Source organism: Chelonoidis abingdonii, chromosome 10, assembly GCF_003597395.2.
Source record: "Chelonoidis abingdonii isolate Lonesome George chromosome 10, CheloAbing_2.0, whole genome shotgun sequence".
Lineage (NCBI taxonomy): Eukaryota > Metazoa > Chordata > Testudines > Testudinidae > Chelonoidis > Chelonoidis abingdonii.
Genome location: NC_133778.1, coordinates 75,022,149 through 75,040,491, shown reverse-complemented (window position 1 = coordinate 75,040,491; position 18,343 = coordinate 75,022,149). Strand labels below are relative to the sequence as shown.

At 40.1% G+C, this 18,343-nt stretch overlaps 1 protein-coding gene across 1 annotated transcript in view; it reads right to left on the bottom strand.

The window, feature by feature from the left end:
- Window positions 1-18,343, bottom strand: part of CNTNAP5 (contactin associated protein family member 5) — a 451,740-nt gene that overhangs the window by 137,293 nt on the left and 296,104 nt on the right. The window contains exon 12 of the mRNA XM_075070316.1: window positions 7,274-7,393. Coding sequence (XP_074926417.1) covers window positions 7,274-7,393 — 120 coding nt within the window. The remainder of the gene's footprint in view (window positions 1-7,273; window positions 7,394-18,343) is intronic.

Genomic DNA, 18,343 nt, shown 5'->3' with positions numbered 1-18,343 from the left:
TTTAATTTAGGCAATGGGTGTATCTGTGTGGTAACCACTAAAAACATGTATTTTTAAAAAGTGTAACAAAAAAGGCCCAATTAACTCATGTAACTGTAATGTAACAAAGGTTATTATTAATACCATTATTTATCAAGGTCCTCTACTTTAAAAAAAAAAAAAAAGGTTGTTTAAAAAGCAAAAAAATTAAACTGGTCCTTTAATTAAAAAAATACATTAATAATAAAAATTAATAAAAGCAAAAAAAATCAGGCAATATGCAAAATATGTGTCACAGCTAAAAATAAACATTTTAATCCACAATGGTCAAATATTATTTTTTTTTATTTTAATTGGTAATTTCTCATTGGTATAATGTTTTTTTAAAATGGTCTCCCCATGTCACAGCTCTTCTAAATTTAATGCTACATCCTATTGTCATATTATTTGTATTCATAATTTTGTTAACCTTTATTATGCTATGTTTATACTGCCAAATTAAAAAAAAAGAGGTTTTGAAGCAAGTAATATATACAATTAAATTGCTTCCAAAATTATAAAGTGATACAATAATTAATGGAATTAATCATGTATCAAGAAGAGGGACTGTTGGGACATATCTATCTATATCAATATATATTGTGAGTCATATATCCATGTGATACATGATAGGTTATTAAGGCCTAGGATGAATTATGCATGCTTAACATGAATAAGTAGGTTGCAAGTCAGCAACCGAAGCAAGAACTATTAAAACTATTTGTGCGGAAACAATCTTATGTTCCAAGAAAAATACAGAAAATCAGAGAAGGAAACACCACCAGCTCGATTGTATAAAATTATAAAACTGTATAAAAATTGGAGAAAATGGCACACCTATGATCATGGCAGCTAACCCAGGATTGTCTCTTTGGAATTGTGTGGGTAGAAGGCCTAGTAAACAAAGGCAAAGAACGGATGATGCAACAGAATGAACTATAAATAGCTGCCTATGATTTATGCAAATTGGAGTTATTTATTAATCCAAAATCCTGTGCAAATATCAATGTGGTTTTTGCTGGCTCCCTGCATCTTGACTGGCTTGAAATCTCAACTGCCCATCAGAACTATTCTGACCTTTGACAGACTGAGGCCTTATTTTCTGCATGTAATTGGTTATATAACATATGGGTTGGGGGGTGCAGGTAAACGAGTTGGTTCAAATGTAATAAAAGTGTCGAGCATTGCAGGAATTGGGGGGGGGGAGATTAAGAGTGATTTTATAAATCACAAGGGTCACTTTGATGGTTTAGATGTCCGATTATCCATTTCCTGCAGCAACTTTCACAATCCCTGCTTATGACTGTACCTTAAAAATGATTTGTTTGCGGTATTCTGAAAGATGGAAAACTAAAATTTTCCTTAGCTCTACAAGATAGTTGATATTTGCATTTCAAGTTCAGATTTTAATGCACAAAAAGGGGAATGTTCAGCTACAGATAGGGACCATTTCTTATTCTCTAACACAAAGTTCCTTTATGGGAGTTTCCCAAACAAATTTCAGACTAGCAGCAAGAGCCACAGAAGAGGACTCTCATCTTCCCTTACTCTGGACCTCCATAAAAATGGATAAATAACCGAATGAGAAAATTAAGCATCGATCTTGTCATACCAACTTCTAAGTGTTGTTTAATGGCCCAGGGTCTTTGTACAACAAAACTGAAGAACTAAAGAAATAGAGGAGGGGTATCATGCTGTTCATCACCACCAAATCTTTCAGATACTGAGGTTAATATATATCCCTAGGAAGTGTGAAGAGGTCATTTTAAACACTTTCCATTACAGAGTAGCAATACAAGACATAGCTGTGGGTTGCATGACTATAGACTTGGTACTGGAGGGTGTGAGGAAATACACAAGACAGATCAATAGACTTCAAGCAGCAAGAGAAAGAGAACAAGCTTCAGAGAATCATCACCAACGCTACACCAGTGCAGACCAGTGCAAGAGAATTTAATAGTTGTCATAAACAGATAGCTAAGGGTTAATGTCTCTTTCACCTGTAAAGGGTTAACAAACAACACCTGACCAGAGGACCAATCAGGAGACAAAATACTTTCAACCCTGGGTGGAGGGAAGTATTGGGTGTGGTTTTTGTTTTGGTGTCGTTGTCTCTTTGGGCTCTGAGGGGGATACACTATCTTCCGGTCTCTAAGTTTCTGTTCATAGTAAGTAGAACAGGCGATTTAGGTCTAATTTGTTTTATCTGTTTGCCTGTGGATCTGGCAGATTATTTTATTATGTGTAGTTGCTGGGAATATTTGATTATGTATTGGTTACTGGGGAAGGGTTTCTTCTTTGTCTGTAAAACTATAGAGCTGTATATTTACATCTTGAAGTTCGAGTAATTCTTTTACTTTCTTTCTTTTATTAAAGATTTCTTTTAGAGACCTGATTTTGATCTTTCCTTGTTTTCCCTTGTTTTATCCCAGGAGGTGGGTTGTAAAACCGGATGTGGGGGGAGGAGGGAAGGGGAGAGAGAGGCTATTTCTTCTGTTGCAGGATTACTGTCTCTCTCGGGGAGTGGGGGGAAGGGAATGGTTTATTTCTCCTTGTTTTAAGAATCCAAGGGATTTGGGTTCTTGGGGTCCCCAGGGAAGGTTGGGGAGGTCAGAGTGCCCCAAAACACTATATTTTTGGGTGGTGGCAGGCTATCAGATCTAAGCTGGTAATTAAGCTTAAAGGTTTCATGCAGGTACCCAAATTTTGGACGCTAAGGTTCAGATTTGGGAAATATACCTTATGATACCTTATGACAATAGTAGACAATTATTGAATGCCTTGCCTACAGGGGACATCTCTCTCTCTTTCTCTAATTCAACTGTAGATGTTCTCATTATCCATCATAGATGTTGAAATTCTCTTTAAATCCTGCTCTGCTTTAAGGTTAATGATATTCAGGGAAATGAGTTCCATGGGTTAATTATGTGCTGGATGAGTATTTCTTCTTTTACCAGTATTAAGTGTGTGGCCTTTCAGTGTCATTAAATGTCTCTTTGGTTTTGAATGACGTGAAAATGCAGATGGAAGCACCTGATTTACCTCTCCAACATCACTATATGCCCCCTCTTACACATCTCCTGTCTAAACCTGACATTCCCAGTCTTTCCAGCCTTTCTTTGCATAGAAGTCTTTCTGTGACTCGTTAAGTTTGTCCCTGAATACCTTCTATTCCAACAATATCTTTTTTTAATACTAACTAGAAATGAACACAACCTTCAAAATGAGGCCCTTATAAAGTACTCCAGGGTCTTCTCTGTTCTTGACTAACCTAAATAATAGTGTGTCATTTGCAATTTGTCACCTCACTGTTCAGCCATTTTTCCAGATCATTAATATAATGAACAACAATGGTTACACAAGGCATCGTGAGATACCCCGCCGTTAACTTCTTGCCACGTTGAAAATAGAACATATATTCTGTATTCTCTCTCAGAAGCACACAGACAGGCACATACTCTATGCTTTCTTCAGAATTTTTGTTCAGTGCCTGACTGCCAAGGTGATACGCTGCATAGAAATAACTAAGATTATATAGATAATCATGTATATTAACTAATAACACATTGGTACTTTTCCATGTCTAGATCCCACACCAACTGGGCATTTTAAACAAATTAGACACCATCATTTGGAAAAGCAATTGTAATTCAGTCCCAGTTAATAACTAAGACCATTGTCCCTATGTGATCTAATAGGAATAGATGTATTTAGTTGTAGTTGTTACTGATTGTTAGCTACATACGTAGGATAAATTCTGCTCTCAAAACCTCATGGCAGAGTTCATCTCAGATGATTTTCCTCTTCTCACTGAAATCCCCACTTCAAAATGTCATATCCACTGCAATGCAAAGTAATTAGTTCATAACACTACTACGAATACAGGCAACATGTTATTCCTTTACGTCACCCCTAAATTGCTCAGACTAACTCTTTGGGGCATGAGTTGTACACCTATTCTCAGAACTACCCTAATAACAACAATGAACTAGTTGCACAGAGAAGGAGGATGGTTTTCTGGTTAGGTAACTAGATTGGCTAATCTGCGGTCAATTCCCAGGTCTGCTTCACTCTTCTTTGGTGACTATAAACAAGTAATTTTCTCTCTGTGCTTCAGTCTCCCATCTATGAAATGGGGAGAATGACAGAGCTAGCTGGAAAATGGTTTTATTTCCCCATCAAAAAAATTAACCTTTTTTTGGAAAACCAAAACCCAGAACTTTTACCATTTTCCGCAACCAATTTTTTCAAATATTAAGAGAAAGAAAATTAGCTTTGAGATTTCTGACTTTCCACTAAAAAAATCCAACATTTTCAAAGAAAACAGTCTCTCTCTCTCTCTTTCCTTGGTGACAGACTGTAAATTCTTTGGAGCAGCAATTATTGCTCCCTCTGTGTATGCACAATGTCTAGTACTATGGGGTCCCGTCTGGATGAATGCCTACGTGCTATTTATAACCTTTTTATTTAAAGTTACTTTAGTAATTTTATATTAAACTACCAAGGATTCAGCTCCTGTTGCTAGAGTTTCATGCTAAAAAAATGTGAAAAATGACCTCAGGTGCTTTTCTCAAATTTGGAGACTCCAGGAACACACGAAGACCAAGGATGGTGATCGCAGACACAATCACAAGTAAAAGGTATTATTTGTACTACTACAAGTTTAATTGGAGCAATAATTAAAGTTACAATTATCAATGAATATATAAATCCTACAAAAATATATGCAATGAATGAGGCTGTAGTTATGCTCACATTCTCAAAGCTATTCTAGGATCTTTCAACATATGAGTCTCAAGAGAGGAATGGTCCCTGCTGGGGTTTCCCATGGAGTTGTCTCTTGAGGTCTTCTGTCTTTTACCTAACCAGGCAACCTCTTTTATATCATTGTTCTGACCACATCTAATACCTTATGCATATGTATGAGTGTTTCAATGCTCTTTTCCTTGGCTGTAATTCCACATCCTACAAATATTGTTTTTCACAGGTTTTCTTAGTTTCCCTTATTGTCATCAGCATTTTTGCACAATATGTAACGTGTGGTTGGGACAGAACATTCCATGATGTTATAATCAGGTATCCCATGGATTTGGACAATACATTGCAGTCTAATGCAATCAGGGTTTCTGTAACATAACCTATTGGCACAATTTCTACAGTAATCTTGTGCCCTTATTGGCCTAGGGTTATTCCTAGGTCACTCACTCATGTCAAGAATTCTTAAACCTATGGCCTAATCTTGTTGAGCTAAAATCTTACAGGCCTTAGCCTATAGGCCTTGCATTCTAGACAGGCTTTACTTATATACCTAATACACACTCATCACTCCTAAATACTTGTCAATCTTATATTTCTATAATCCTACAATCTACATCTATTTAGCATACATGTATTATATATGAATTGAGCACATCACCAAATAACAATGATAAATGGATGATAAAATGAACTAATTGGCTATGTATTGTAATATAAACATATAGTAATAATAAATAATATTAATATTAATTAAGGCTCCATACGGCAGTCCAAAAAACACCATGCTGAGGAGAAGATGGAACTCTGCCTTAATACTTGAGATTCAACAACTGTTGAACAACGCTTATTTAATATTTGTTACACCTGAATAAAAACATACTTAATCATTAACTTGTGTGTGTTTAATTAACATATAATGACTGCCCAATTACATCACCATGAAAATTTAATTTGAGACACTTTAAGTATGAGTTTATTGAGGAAGCAATATAAAGGCTCATGTTGTGCCCTGGACTGAATCTGGAGGGGATGTGCGGCTGCCTAATGCAGCCAAAATTACCAGCCTAGCAGAGAGTATGGTATGGTCCTCCATCTGTACCTGGCCAGTGAAAGTAACCACTGCAGAGTGGGGAATGGCCCCCATTCCTTCCCCTTTTCAGTCAGCTGTGGTCCTTGGCTATATTTTGGCTTCTTCCTGAACAGAGTGAGAGAAGGAAGAGAACTGGTCTCTAGGTTTTAGGGCCAAAATCTGCTCTCAGACAAGCACGTTCAGCTCTCCATGTGAATTGCACTCAGATCTTTACAGGGAGATTTAACTGAGATTTTCTTTTGTGATCTGCATTTGATTTTAAACTATAGGACTACAACTTGAAGAGTCATAACCAAAAGACTATCTTTCTAGGTTCGTACCTTGGCTCTGATCTATGCAATATCTGAGCTCCTCCTAAGTGTAAGAAGTTACAATGGATATCTCTCATTTCCTCCCCTGGTGGTATGAGGCAGGCTTAGGGGCATTGGTTTCTATTTTTTTAAACAATTATTGAATATAAAAAAGCACTGGTGTCAGTGAAGGTATTGTGGTAGAAAAGCTTGGACAAAAAAGTGCTCTTTACAATTAGCTCAGTGCAATGAGGTTAGTGGTCAATTCCTGTTTCAATTGGCTATGAGCTCTACAGTTTTGGCCCAGTTCTGGAGAAGGTTCCATCTCTCTCAGTCACGAATGTTTCTGTAATGGTAGACAATGTCATTGTTTCAGCATAATGAGGCTCTTATGAGAGGTCATGGCCCCAGTGTGAGTTTCCCCCACAGTGACTGTCAATCAGCTCATCCTAACCTGAAAATTACCACCTGTCTCTAGTGAGAGAAAGGATGTCCTGTTACTTTCTATACTAATTAAGGTCGTCATTCTGCAAACCCTTACGTGAGTTGTCTCACTGACTGTCAGTGGGGCTACTTGAGTAAGGAATACATTATGCTTTGAGCAGAGACTGCAGATGGTGCGGAAGTATACATACTGGACTTTCTACCTAACTATCTATTTCTCTCATATTTGAGTTGAACCTTACAATAAGAAGCTATTATACAAGTGTACCAAAGAAACAGTTAAGTTAAGAAACAAATCTGGGTTTCAAGTTTATGAGATATCATAAAAATAATACTGAGGGTGAATTAAAAATCAGGATGCTTATGAAAAATGCAACAACATCCTCTCACTAAGCACAATTTGTTCTTTTAGCCATAGCAAAGGCCTGCATATCTGTTTTACCCTGAGTTGTAGGAATCATACAAGCTTGGATTGTAGTGCTAGCCAATATTAACTAGTGGAAATCCTTCTACATTTAACTTTCATCACAAAAGCTATAAATCTGATGCATGTTTTCCCCACCATCAAAATATCCACAACTCTGAGGTTCTCTTAATGATACAAACAAAAAACATTTCATTATAAGACATTTAGAACCAATGTTATACATTGTTGACAACGCAGTATCCTTACCCGTGATATTGCAGTAAACCTGGAATGGTCCAAGCGGTCCACTTCCATCAGAATCAATATGGAAGAAACCAGACGTCTTCCCTTTGTGACGATAGGCTTCACACGACTGCTCATAGATGGCTGCAAAACAGAGAGATGTACAATACATCAGAGATACAGTGAGGGCACTGGTAGGCATGCATGTATCGACAATTATAACAATTGTTAGTGGCATTATTTATCCCCTTGATTGACTGCTGGCTTGTATTTCTGGCCCCAGTTCAGGAAATGGGAGTTAAACACATGCTCAAGTGCTTTCCTGGATAGAGATGGATCTAAGCATGTGCTCTGCTGAATTGGGGCCTTAAACAATGGGAAGCTTGTATTTTCCTGACTAGGTTAATTAAATATTTTAAAGGACTGATATAAAATTAGATGAGTGCCATTGTCCAACTGAAGAGAGGTAGCACATGCTGGAGAGCAATAACCTATATATAACTTACAACATGGACACCCCTGAAAACCTCGACAGTATGGACCACAGCTGTTCCATGCCATCCGTGGAGTAGCTGGCGGGTTCCCCATTGAAAGGGGAGCCAGAGCTTCTTTCAGTGTCTACCACCCTAGACGAAATGACCAACAGCCTGTCTCTGCCAGGAAGACAAAGGTTCAGGGCTACTTAGAGAGATCGTCACTCTATTTTTATACATCACACTCAGGTTTTGTTTTCTCATGTATAGATCTTCCTGTGCTGAAGGATACATGCCCAGAGAAAGCTTCAATACAGACAAATTCAAGGGGTAAATAATACAAGCTGGGACGGTCACTAAAGAGCAAGAAGAATGTGGTAAAACCTGCCCAAGGGTAAAAGCAATTCTTTTGATTTTACACATCTATATACAAACTTCAGGCAAGACAGGACACTCTCAATAGCTAATTTATCTCTTGGGCATTCTATTACCACTAATAATGACCCTAAGTCCATTAAGAGTCATATATGCACATATGTTTTTGTCTGTACACACACACACATACACATTCAAATAGTTAATTCTTTCACTTCTGGCAGAGATACTTGGTAAATAGCCTCCTTCAGAACTGATGCTAACATATCCCCACAACAAGCAGATTTTAACAGCAGCTGGTGGCTCCCTTGGCATGTAGGAAAATTCATTAAGCCATACAGTTCCTATTACAGATCAAGTGTGGTGAGACCCAAAATGGTGAGACCCAACACAGGGGATACAACAAAAGAGGTGCTAGAAGGAATAATGGTATTGATATATATCTATTTTTTTGTATATCATACATGATGACGCCATAGGTTCCGGATTACAATTCACATTTTCTGGCATCCTTAATTTACAATAATGAGAGAGAGACCCCACAATCCACATGCCATGGAGACAAAGAGAAAATCCCTCAGGAGAGAAGGCTAAGTGGTGAATGTGTGCAGATCTTCTGACTGGAATTTTGAGTGTCTATGCTCACTTTCTCACTGTAAGAGCAATTGATTCTATTTCCATGTAAACTGCTACCAGATTACATTGATCTGAGTTTATTAACCATAACAGTTTGTTTATTGTTGTTTAACTAATTCCTAAAACTCAGCCAGACTTGGCAGATGGATCAAGACTTTTTTATCTCTACACGACACATATTATCTGGGACATACGATAGTTCTGAAAATGCAAGCAAACACAGCAATATATGGCCTTGCAATGAAGAAACTCATTAGTGACAATGATAGCAGAACACAGAGTAATATACTTGAGTATCATCTTTGGCTGTTGCAAGGTCAAATCTCTATTCTTCTTGCTCTTTGATTTTATGTGTACATTTAATACACACACACACACAACTATATAGTGATACAGCATGCATATAGACTGAGGTGCACACAGGGGAATTTGAAAGTATCCCATTTGTTAGATTCTACAAATTTCTTCCTGGGTGCCATCTACTCTTCAGCCATCAGAGCTGTGCTGTTAAATTAGATATACTATAGTCTTTTTAATGTTGATGTTGTAAATAAAGCTTTGCTGTTCATAGTGTCTTTCATCCAGAAGGATCTCAAGGAGCATTAGAGTGAATCTAAAAAAAATCATCCCTTCCCCCCTACCCACTTCATAAAGGCAGCCCTTCTGTACTAGGAAGATCACACAGCTGCTAGATTTCTATATTTTTTTTCTTAATGGAAAGAGAAGAATTGTTTTCTCAAATGGATGATGCTTCAGAAGGAAAGATTTTAAATAGCCAGAATGGAATTCTGGACAGAGCACTAGGGCTGATGCTGCTACTATTTCAAAAACGCTGAAAGACATAACAGCCATAAGTGATCAGGTCCATGTTTTAATGTCTGCTAAGAAAGCAGCTCCTCAGCAGCATAGTGCTCGGGGCATGGTCCCAGGGTGACTCAGAGAAAAGTGTGCCACAGTAGGGGATTGGGGTGTAGGGAGTCTGATCTAGCTAGGTGGCGTTCAAATATCAGGGGCAGTAGTTGGAGGGGAGGGTTGGAGGAATCGCTAGGGCTGGGTTCAGTAAGCAAGTCAAGGTAAAAGTCAGGCTGGGTTGGGGACTGGAGAACAGAGGTAGTAACAGGCTGGAATCAAGGTCAGAGTCAGAGACCTGAGACCAGAGATAGCACCAAGCTGGAGTCAGGAGTCCAGAGTCAGGGTCAGGCTGGGATCAGAGACCAGAACACAAGGTGAGCTCTGGAATCACAAGCGGTTCAAAGTCTGTGTCATTGCCCAGATAACTTCCTGGGGAAGCTTTCAGGGCTAAATAGTGTTGTTGGCCAATCAGAGGGAGGCAGGGTGCTGTCACTCTGGTTCTCTTGGGTAGTACTTCCTGCTATGACTATTCTCCACTGTGCTCCCTAGGTACAGTCTTGTCTGGCTTCCCAGTGGCACCGTGGGAATATCGGATATCCCAGACTTTGCAGATATAGGTTCTAGTTCCCGCAGCCTCTCATTATCCACCATCTTCAGGGATGCTCTTCCACTGAGTGGTTGCTGGGCCTCATTTATACGAGTGGTTTTGATGAAATCCTTTTACTAGGTCAGAGGCATGAGCATGGGCAACGGGTTCCAAGGAGCATTCTTTAGGACCCTAGCCCTCTCAATCAATGAGATAGTACAGTCTTCCCCTCTATAATTTAGTCCAGGATAGCATGGACTATATATTCCTCATTCCCTTGGACCTGGACTGGTGGGGACAGGTGTTGGGACTCACTAGGAAAGGGATCCTCTGGGAAAGGCTTCAGGAGGGATATTTTGAAAACAGGATGTACCCTAAGAGATTGAGAGAGCTGCAGTTTGAATGTGATGGGGTTGATTTGCTGACAAATCTGGAAGGGCCCACGGAACTGGGATGGCCTGTTTGTATGGAGGAGTTTTGCAGCAAGCTAGACAATTTGACCATCCATGTTAGCTGGGCATTCCTGGTATTGACAGTCTGCATATTACTTGTTGTCTGTTTTTGCACCTTCTTGGTGGTCCTTAAGCTCTTCCAGTATATGGTGAATTTGTTGGATCCAGTCAGCAGTTGCTGGGTTTGGAGAGGCGGCTAGCAAGGCCAGCTGAAAAACCACAGTTTTCAAATAAGGGACTCTGCCATATGGAGGCATGGTCAGTGTTGTATGAGAACTTGGCATAAGGAAGGAGGGATAACTGGTTATCTTAATAGTAACTGACAAAACACCATAGGTATTGCTCTAACACTTCTTTCACCCTCTCCATCTGCCCATCTGTCTGTGGATGGTACATAGAGGAGGTAAAAGTATAAATGTCCATTAGCAGGGCCACTTCACAGCAAAAGCATGAGACAAACTGGAGGCTTTGGTTCAAGGTGATATGTTTGGAAGTCCATGAAGTCAAACAAATGAACCACTAGGAGTCGCAGCATGGTTTCAGCAGGGGACAGCTTATTACAGGGGATGATGTGCACAATTTTGATCACTTGGTCTACAACAGTAAAGACCACTGTGTGACCAACACAGTCAGGGAGTTCCACTATGAAGTCCCTGGTGATTGAGACCCAGCGTCTAGGCTGGGTCTCCAGGGGTACTAGGGCATTGAGGGGCTTAGGACAGGGCATCTTGGAGTGAGTACACTGGTCACAAGAGTTATCCTAGTCCTGGACTTTGGCTCATGTACAGGGCCACCAGAAGAAAGGGAAAGCCATGCAGAAATCTTCAGATGTCCAAGATGTCCTGCCAAAGGAGTGTCATGGCAGAGAAGGAGCTCTTCTAGCTGTCGGGGAAGGATGGGGCTGGAGTGGATATGCACCCATCAAGGCAGATGATCCCATTCTGTATGGAGCATTGCATTTTAATTCTGGCTCTTGCTGCTCAGGCTAAGTAAATGGGTCATCCATCGAAGCAGATCAGATAAGATCAAGATGGTCTTGGTTAATCTTGGCACTAAAGAAGTTGTGAGCTATTAGGAGATAGGGTCATTTTTGGTTAGGGTCCCTGACCTCTTGATAGTATGCCCTCTTTCAGAAAAGGGTGTCTGTTTTCCTATTCCTGGTTCCTGGGCAATAGGTGATGACAACATTCAATTTAGAGAAGGATAATGTCCACTTAAGTTGTCTTTGACTCAAGGCTTGAGCATTCCACAGATATTCGGGGTTCTTATGGCCATCAAAGATTTGCCCTGGGTGGCGAGATCCCTTGAGGTTATGACATCACTCTTTAAAGGCTGATTTAATGGCAAGCATTTCCTTATCTAATATCTCATAATTCCATTTGGCAGTGGTGAGTTTTTGGGAGTAGTAGGCACAGAGGTGCAACATCTACTGAGGACCATGCCTCAGAGAGTATGGACACAATGGCTACACTGGAGGCATTGGCTTCTGCTATGAATGTCTGAGCAGGGTCCAGGTGTGCCAGAATGGGAGCCCTGGTGAAAGCAGCCTTGAACTGATTGAAAAGATGGTGAGCTTTGCAGGTCCAAACAAATGTGATGGCTTTGTGGAGGCTATTTTCCCTGAGAAGCCTAGAATGAATTGTCAGTAAAAATCTGAGACACTCAGGAAGCTCTGTAACTCCTAGGAGTACTTGGGTGCTGCCCAGCCACTGATGGCCTGTATCTTCTGGGGGTCAATCCTGATGCCCTCTGGGAAAGGGATGTAACCCAAGAATTGTGTGGAGGACTGGTCAAAGGTATACTTTTCCAATTTCACAAACAGGCCATGCTTCCGTAGTCTCTCCAGGATGGAATGAATGTGGTAACAATGCTGTTCAGGATTATCTGAAAACACAAGTATGTCATCGAGATAGAGAACTACTTACTGGTCCAGGATATCTCTAAATACATTGTTCATGAAGTGTTGAAAGATTGTGGGAGCATTGGTCAGCCTGAATGGCATTACTAAATATTCAAAATACCCATACCTGGGTCGAAAGGCAATCTTCCATTCATTTCCTGCCCTGAGGTGCACTAGGTTGTAAGTGCACCGGAGGTCCATTTTGGTGAAAATTCTGGCAGACTACAAGCCATCTAGTAACTCTGAGATTAAGGACAGGGTTTCAGACCATCAGGTGCTTTAGGGCCCCAACAGTCTATGCAAAGGCATAGCATTCTATACTTTTTCTTAAGAAAAAAGACAGGAGCACCTGCTAGGGAGGTGGAATGCTGGATGAAGCCCTTGGACAGGTTTTTCTTTGATGTACACATGAAGAGCTGCCTGTTCTGTCTCAGACCGTGCATATATCCACCCACAAGGGACCATCACTCTGGGTTGTAGGCCTATGGGGCAGCCATAGTCCCAGTGTGGAGGTAGCATCTCTGCATTTTTCTTTTCAGAAATGTCCACATAATCCCAATACTTTTCATGCAGACAGGGAATCAGACTTGGAAGTGACTCTTTCTGGCTAACCACCACCATCTAGAGTTCTCCCACAGGTGTTCTCCCTTCTGATCAGCTGCAGGATCCCAGGACCAAAGGATTGAAGCTGGCTGCATGCAGGCAGATCCTTTGGCAGTATTCAGAAGGGAAGCTGATCCTCCTTTCTTTCCAGGAGATATAAGGGTCATGCTGCTCCAGCCAGGTGATGCAGAGAATTAGTGGTAAGTGTGGAAACTGGATCACACTGAAATGTAGCATTTCTCAATGACCCTGGATTATAGCCTCTAGGAGTAATGTCTCCTGTGTTAATAGCCCTGAGGACAGGAGGAATCCTGGGACAGTACTTCGTATTTTCCACAGTACTCCCTAGGTGGGGCGCTGCATGGTCTCCTAAAGGCACTGTGCAAACATCAGCCATCCCTAGCTCTGCAGACCTGAATTCTAGTCCTCACATCCTCAGAGCCAGCACGTGAATCACCCGCATCATTTTTCATGGTACAAGGATTTTTTTTTTTTTTTTGGAAATCTCTCATTGGGCCTGCCCTTAGACTTCACTCCTTGCAAGGTCCGATGAAGCTACAGTTTGGGGTATCATCTTTCCAGGCAGTATATTGGTGGGAGTAAAACATGCCCTGACTGTGACAGTTACTGGATTGAGTCCCTAATTAATATTCATTCTGTATTAAACACAGCTCAGCTAGTCTCTTCCTGAGGTGTTTTTTTGGTCTGATACATAGTAAATTGTGAGCGCCTAAAAGAGCTGCAATTGCCAGTCTCTAGCAATACATATGTATATATTAAATTAAAAAAAAAAAAAGCAACAACCACAACCTGTTCCTCATGTATTCACAATCTTAAAGGCTACAGGGAGCTTTTCAATTACAGATACTGCTGACAAAGGCAACCAGGATGAGGAGAGGGGGAGGGGGAAGATCATAACAGGCGATTAAGTAGCCAGCCAAGCAGTCATGCTTGGATGAATTCATAAGGTTCCCAAACTGCAATTCATTTAGTGAATTTGCTGTCATCATCGATATAGAACAATTCATCTTGGCTCATTAGGGAACTTCTTGATTACAGCCCTTGCTTTTTTATTTATTTAGTACAAAGGATGGTGCAAAGAGCACAGATATAAAATATCGCATGTTGGCAGTGGACTGGTGCTTCTAGAAAAATCACTTTTCATCACTGGGTCTTTCCCTCCACCCCCAAATGTCACATTGCCCAGGGACCAGACACCTTCTCTCTGAATTAACAAGGAACAACATGAAGATCCAGCCATTAGTAATGTGGATCCATTCACCACTACATGACACTTTTGCAACCATGGTAGTTGATAACCACAGCCTAAGCAGGCAGGCAGTGGGCCAGATTCTCAGCTGGCATGAATCAATCCAGCTATATTGGTTTCAGTGGACCTATGCTGATTTATACCTGATGAGAATCTGTCCTAACATGTCTTCCCCTTGGCTATAACAAAGTTACAATAGTAAATAATTAGCAAGAGTTTGAGAAGAGATATAAATCATCAAGTTTCAGGGAATAAGGCAGCCTCTAACTATTGCGGCTAGGAGGAAGATATTCATGTGTGTTGTTTATTCTATAGCAACCTACTGCAGGGTTTTTTACACTTTTCTGTGACACACCTGGCATAATGTCTGAGGATAATGGACTACATGAACTGTAGGTTTGATGCAGTATGAGCAATTCCTATGTTCTTATGGTCAGAGGACAAGAGGTTGGTGACACTGGTATGGAAGGAATAGTGTCTAAAGGGACACACAAATCAAATATTTTTCAGAGACATTTTCTTACCATTATCATAAGAAACTAGAACTGGTTGAATAGTATTTGCAGAATAAACATACACATTTAGAAACATGTTAAAAAAAGAAATAACTGAAATCATTTTAAAAAAACGTTTTGCTTTTCAGTGTTTAGGCTGCTTTCTTTTTTTCCCCATCTCTCTCATCCCAAATGATAAAATTACATTAGTCAGTTTCTGTTTGATTCCTTGTCATTCTCAAGATCTTCTCATAGTAGCACAATGCTTCAGTGTTTAGATTTCAAGCCCTGATGAGAAACGTGTCTCTATTTTATTTGAATGTTTCAAATGGAATTTTAAAAATTAATCACAAATGTTTCCATTGATATTGGGTTTTATAAAATTTATGATCGCCACAGGGAAAAGGTAACCTAGAATTTAAATACATAAGACTCTGGGTAATCAAATTGTGTGTCTATTTAGCTCTATAACACCATCTGCACAATTTTAGTTGAAAAGATGACATTACAGAGCCTGGTTAGCGACTGTGTGTTAATGTATGGTGCTGTCACGGTAGAGATAATTGCATAGGTAAGCACCTATGACGTGCTTGGATGAGCGATCAGGAGATAGTGGGAATGCATAAAGGCCTTAGTGATGACAGCTCTGTGACAGAGAGAAAATTGAGAGGAAGGGAGGAAGAAGAGTTCCTGCATTTATAATGGGGACACTTATTGGTTGATATGGGTAAGAAGAAGTGTGCAAAAGGAGGCTAGTTCTTTTCTCAGGCTTGAGAAAAGTGTTGGACGCATTATATATCAAAAAGGTGCAAAAAAAGGGCACAGCCCCCTATTTTTTGTCATTATTTGCAGGTCATCTGGACACATTTTCTTGTGCCCTATCCATGCTGATGTCTGCTTCACATTTTCTGTAGTCTGCATCTATTGCTTGTTTCAAATTAAAATGATGAAATTCCACTTTGCTAACCAGAGAATTCATGCTTTAGGTTACACTAACCTGAACATCAGAGAGGTAGCCATGTTAGTCTGCATCTGTGAAAAGCAACAGAGTGTCCTGTGGCACCTTTAAGATTAACAGACCTGTTGGAGCATGAGCTTTCGTGGGTGAATACCCACTTCGTCAGACGCACGAAAGGTTATGCTCCAATACATCTGTTAGTCTTAAAGGTGCCACAGGACTCTCTGTTGCTTTTTACTAACCTGCAGATGTCTGCATGGACAAGAGAAAAGGAAAAGCTCTCTGTTCTCATTCTATTTATAGTCAGAAAAGCCTTGTGAAAGTGAACAACAAATTAAGGCTTGGGCTACACTAGCGGGCGGGGGGGGGGGGGCGGATTCGAACTAAGATACGCAACTTCAGCTACGCTATTGGAGTAGCTGAAGTCGAAGTATCTTAGTTCAACTTATTTGGCCACCCTCATGGGGGCGAGTCGACTGCCACGGCTCCCCCATTGACTACGCTTACTCCTCCTGCCCAGGTGGAGTATGGATGTCGATTTGGGGATTGATTTATCACTTCCAGACGAGACACGATAAATCAATCCCCGATACATCGAACACTACCCGCCGATCCGGCAAGTAGTATAGACATATCCTAAGAGTCAACTGGACAGAACTAGGCCCTGAGAGTCTTCTCCAAGTAAACTAAACAAATATTTATGTGCTATTTTATGGTTCCTGCTGACCAACCAAACTTCACCGATTTGAGACTCAACCATTTTGGGATCAGTGTAAAGGGATTACTGTAATGGTCCTTAAAGTCTCCACTTCCCAAGATTTAGTCATGCAGTGGGATCTGTACCAAGAATAGGAAATAGCTTGAACTATTTATAACAACATGTTATCAAATGTTGACATGTTAATGTTGACCACTGTTTGCACTAATGAAACTTTTACTAAACAGAGTAGGGCTATTCAGAATTTACTGAGAGTAGAACTGGTCAAAATATTTCAAACAATTTTCTCATCGCCATTCTATGAAAACATTTTTGGTTAAAGATTGTCGACATTTTCTAAATGTTCAGTTTTTGTGGAAAAAATTTTTTTTTTTAAATTAATCAAAATGCGATCCACAATTTTATCAAAGTGATTTTATAGATATTTAATTTGGCTTTTAATAAAAATATTCAAAAGCCAGTTTGATAAAATATTCTTTAAAACTGAAAAATACAGTTGTGAAATATTTTTTCGATTCCTTCCACATGAAAACAATTCAAAACTGGATTTTATTTTATTTTTTGGGCAAAATCAGTTTTGCATTTTTGACCATCCTCATTTTTTGAGGATCTCTGATCCAAGGCTAGATCCTCCTCAGCATCTCCACTGGCTTCAGTGGCAGTGGACTGATTTATAGCCATAGAGGATCTCTACATCATATTTGATCATATTTATAATAAATCAGTGTTTCTTATTTTTTTCTTCCATTAGCTCTGTGAGATCTACAGGAGAGGGAGCTAGATGTTATACACAGAAATCTGTCATTCCATTTTTGCAGTCACTTCTCAGAGAAGGGCTGTGCTCGTTAAGGCAGTTTTTAACAGATGCTGCAGTGTTTCACTGAGGCATTTAAAATGTTCCCAAATGTAATTACTTAAACTGACATCGCCTGAGAGTTAAAATCCTCACCCCCTGAGGGACACGATTCCCTAAGTACTATCCAGTTCTTTTCTGATTAGCTTCTTGGGAATAGGGTGAGCTGTTCTGTTGGAGTTCTTAATGCGCACATCATTGACAGGTCAAAATGGTGCATTCCCCAGCCCCTTCCTAATTCTCTGTGAAATACACATATTCATAAAGAGTTCAAGGCCAGAAGGCACCTTTGTGATACTGTAGTCTGACCTCCTGTTTAACACAGGTCATGAAACTAACCCAAATTTTACCTAAAGCAGATCTTTCAGAAAAATATCCAATCTTGATTTAAAATTGGTCAGTGATGGAGAATCCACCACAACCCTTGGGAAAGTGTTCCAATAATTAAATTATCCTCCCTGTTAAAAAGCGTACGTCTTATTTCCAGTCTGAATGTGTCCAGCTTCCACTTCCAGCCTGCAATGTGAGCCCTTACTCAGGACTCCGTGTAAACTTGGACATCTGCCTCTGAAGCTTATACCACCATGTGTTTCCCTATGTTTTAAGCTGCGCTAGCTAGATTAAAGCTAACGGAGTATAGATACCTACATGAGTGGCAATCATACCTCCAACTGCAGCATAGGGATAGCCTCAATTTGCCAGTTTACTGACATTTACTTCCAACCTCATCTTGCCCCCTCCCTCAGTTCAAGTGCAAATTCTGTATTATCTTTTGCTGAACACAGAGATGCCCTTTCATTATTGACATCCCTAGCAGCTGGCTTTGTCTAGCCTAAGCACCTGTCAGCTTTTCTCCAAACTCCTAGTTGAAATAATTCCCCAACCACGTTCATTTTCTGTGCCAGCAGTCTAGTTCCATTTTGT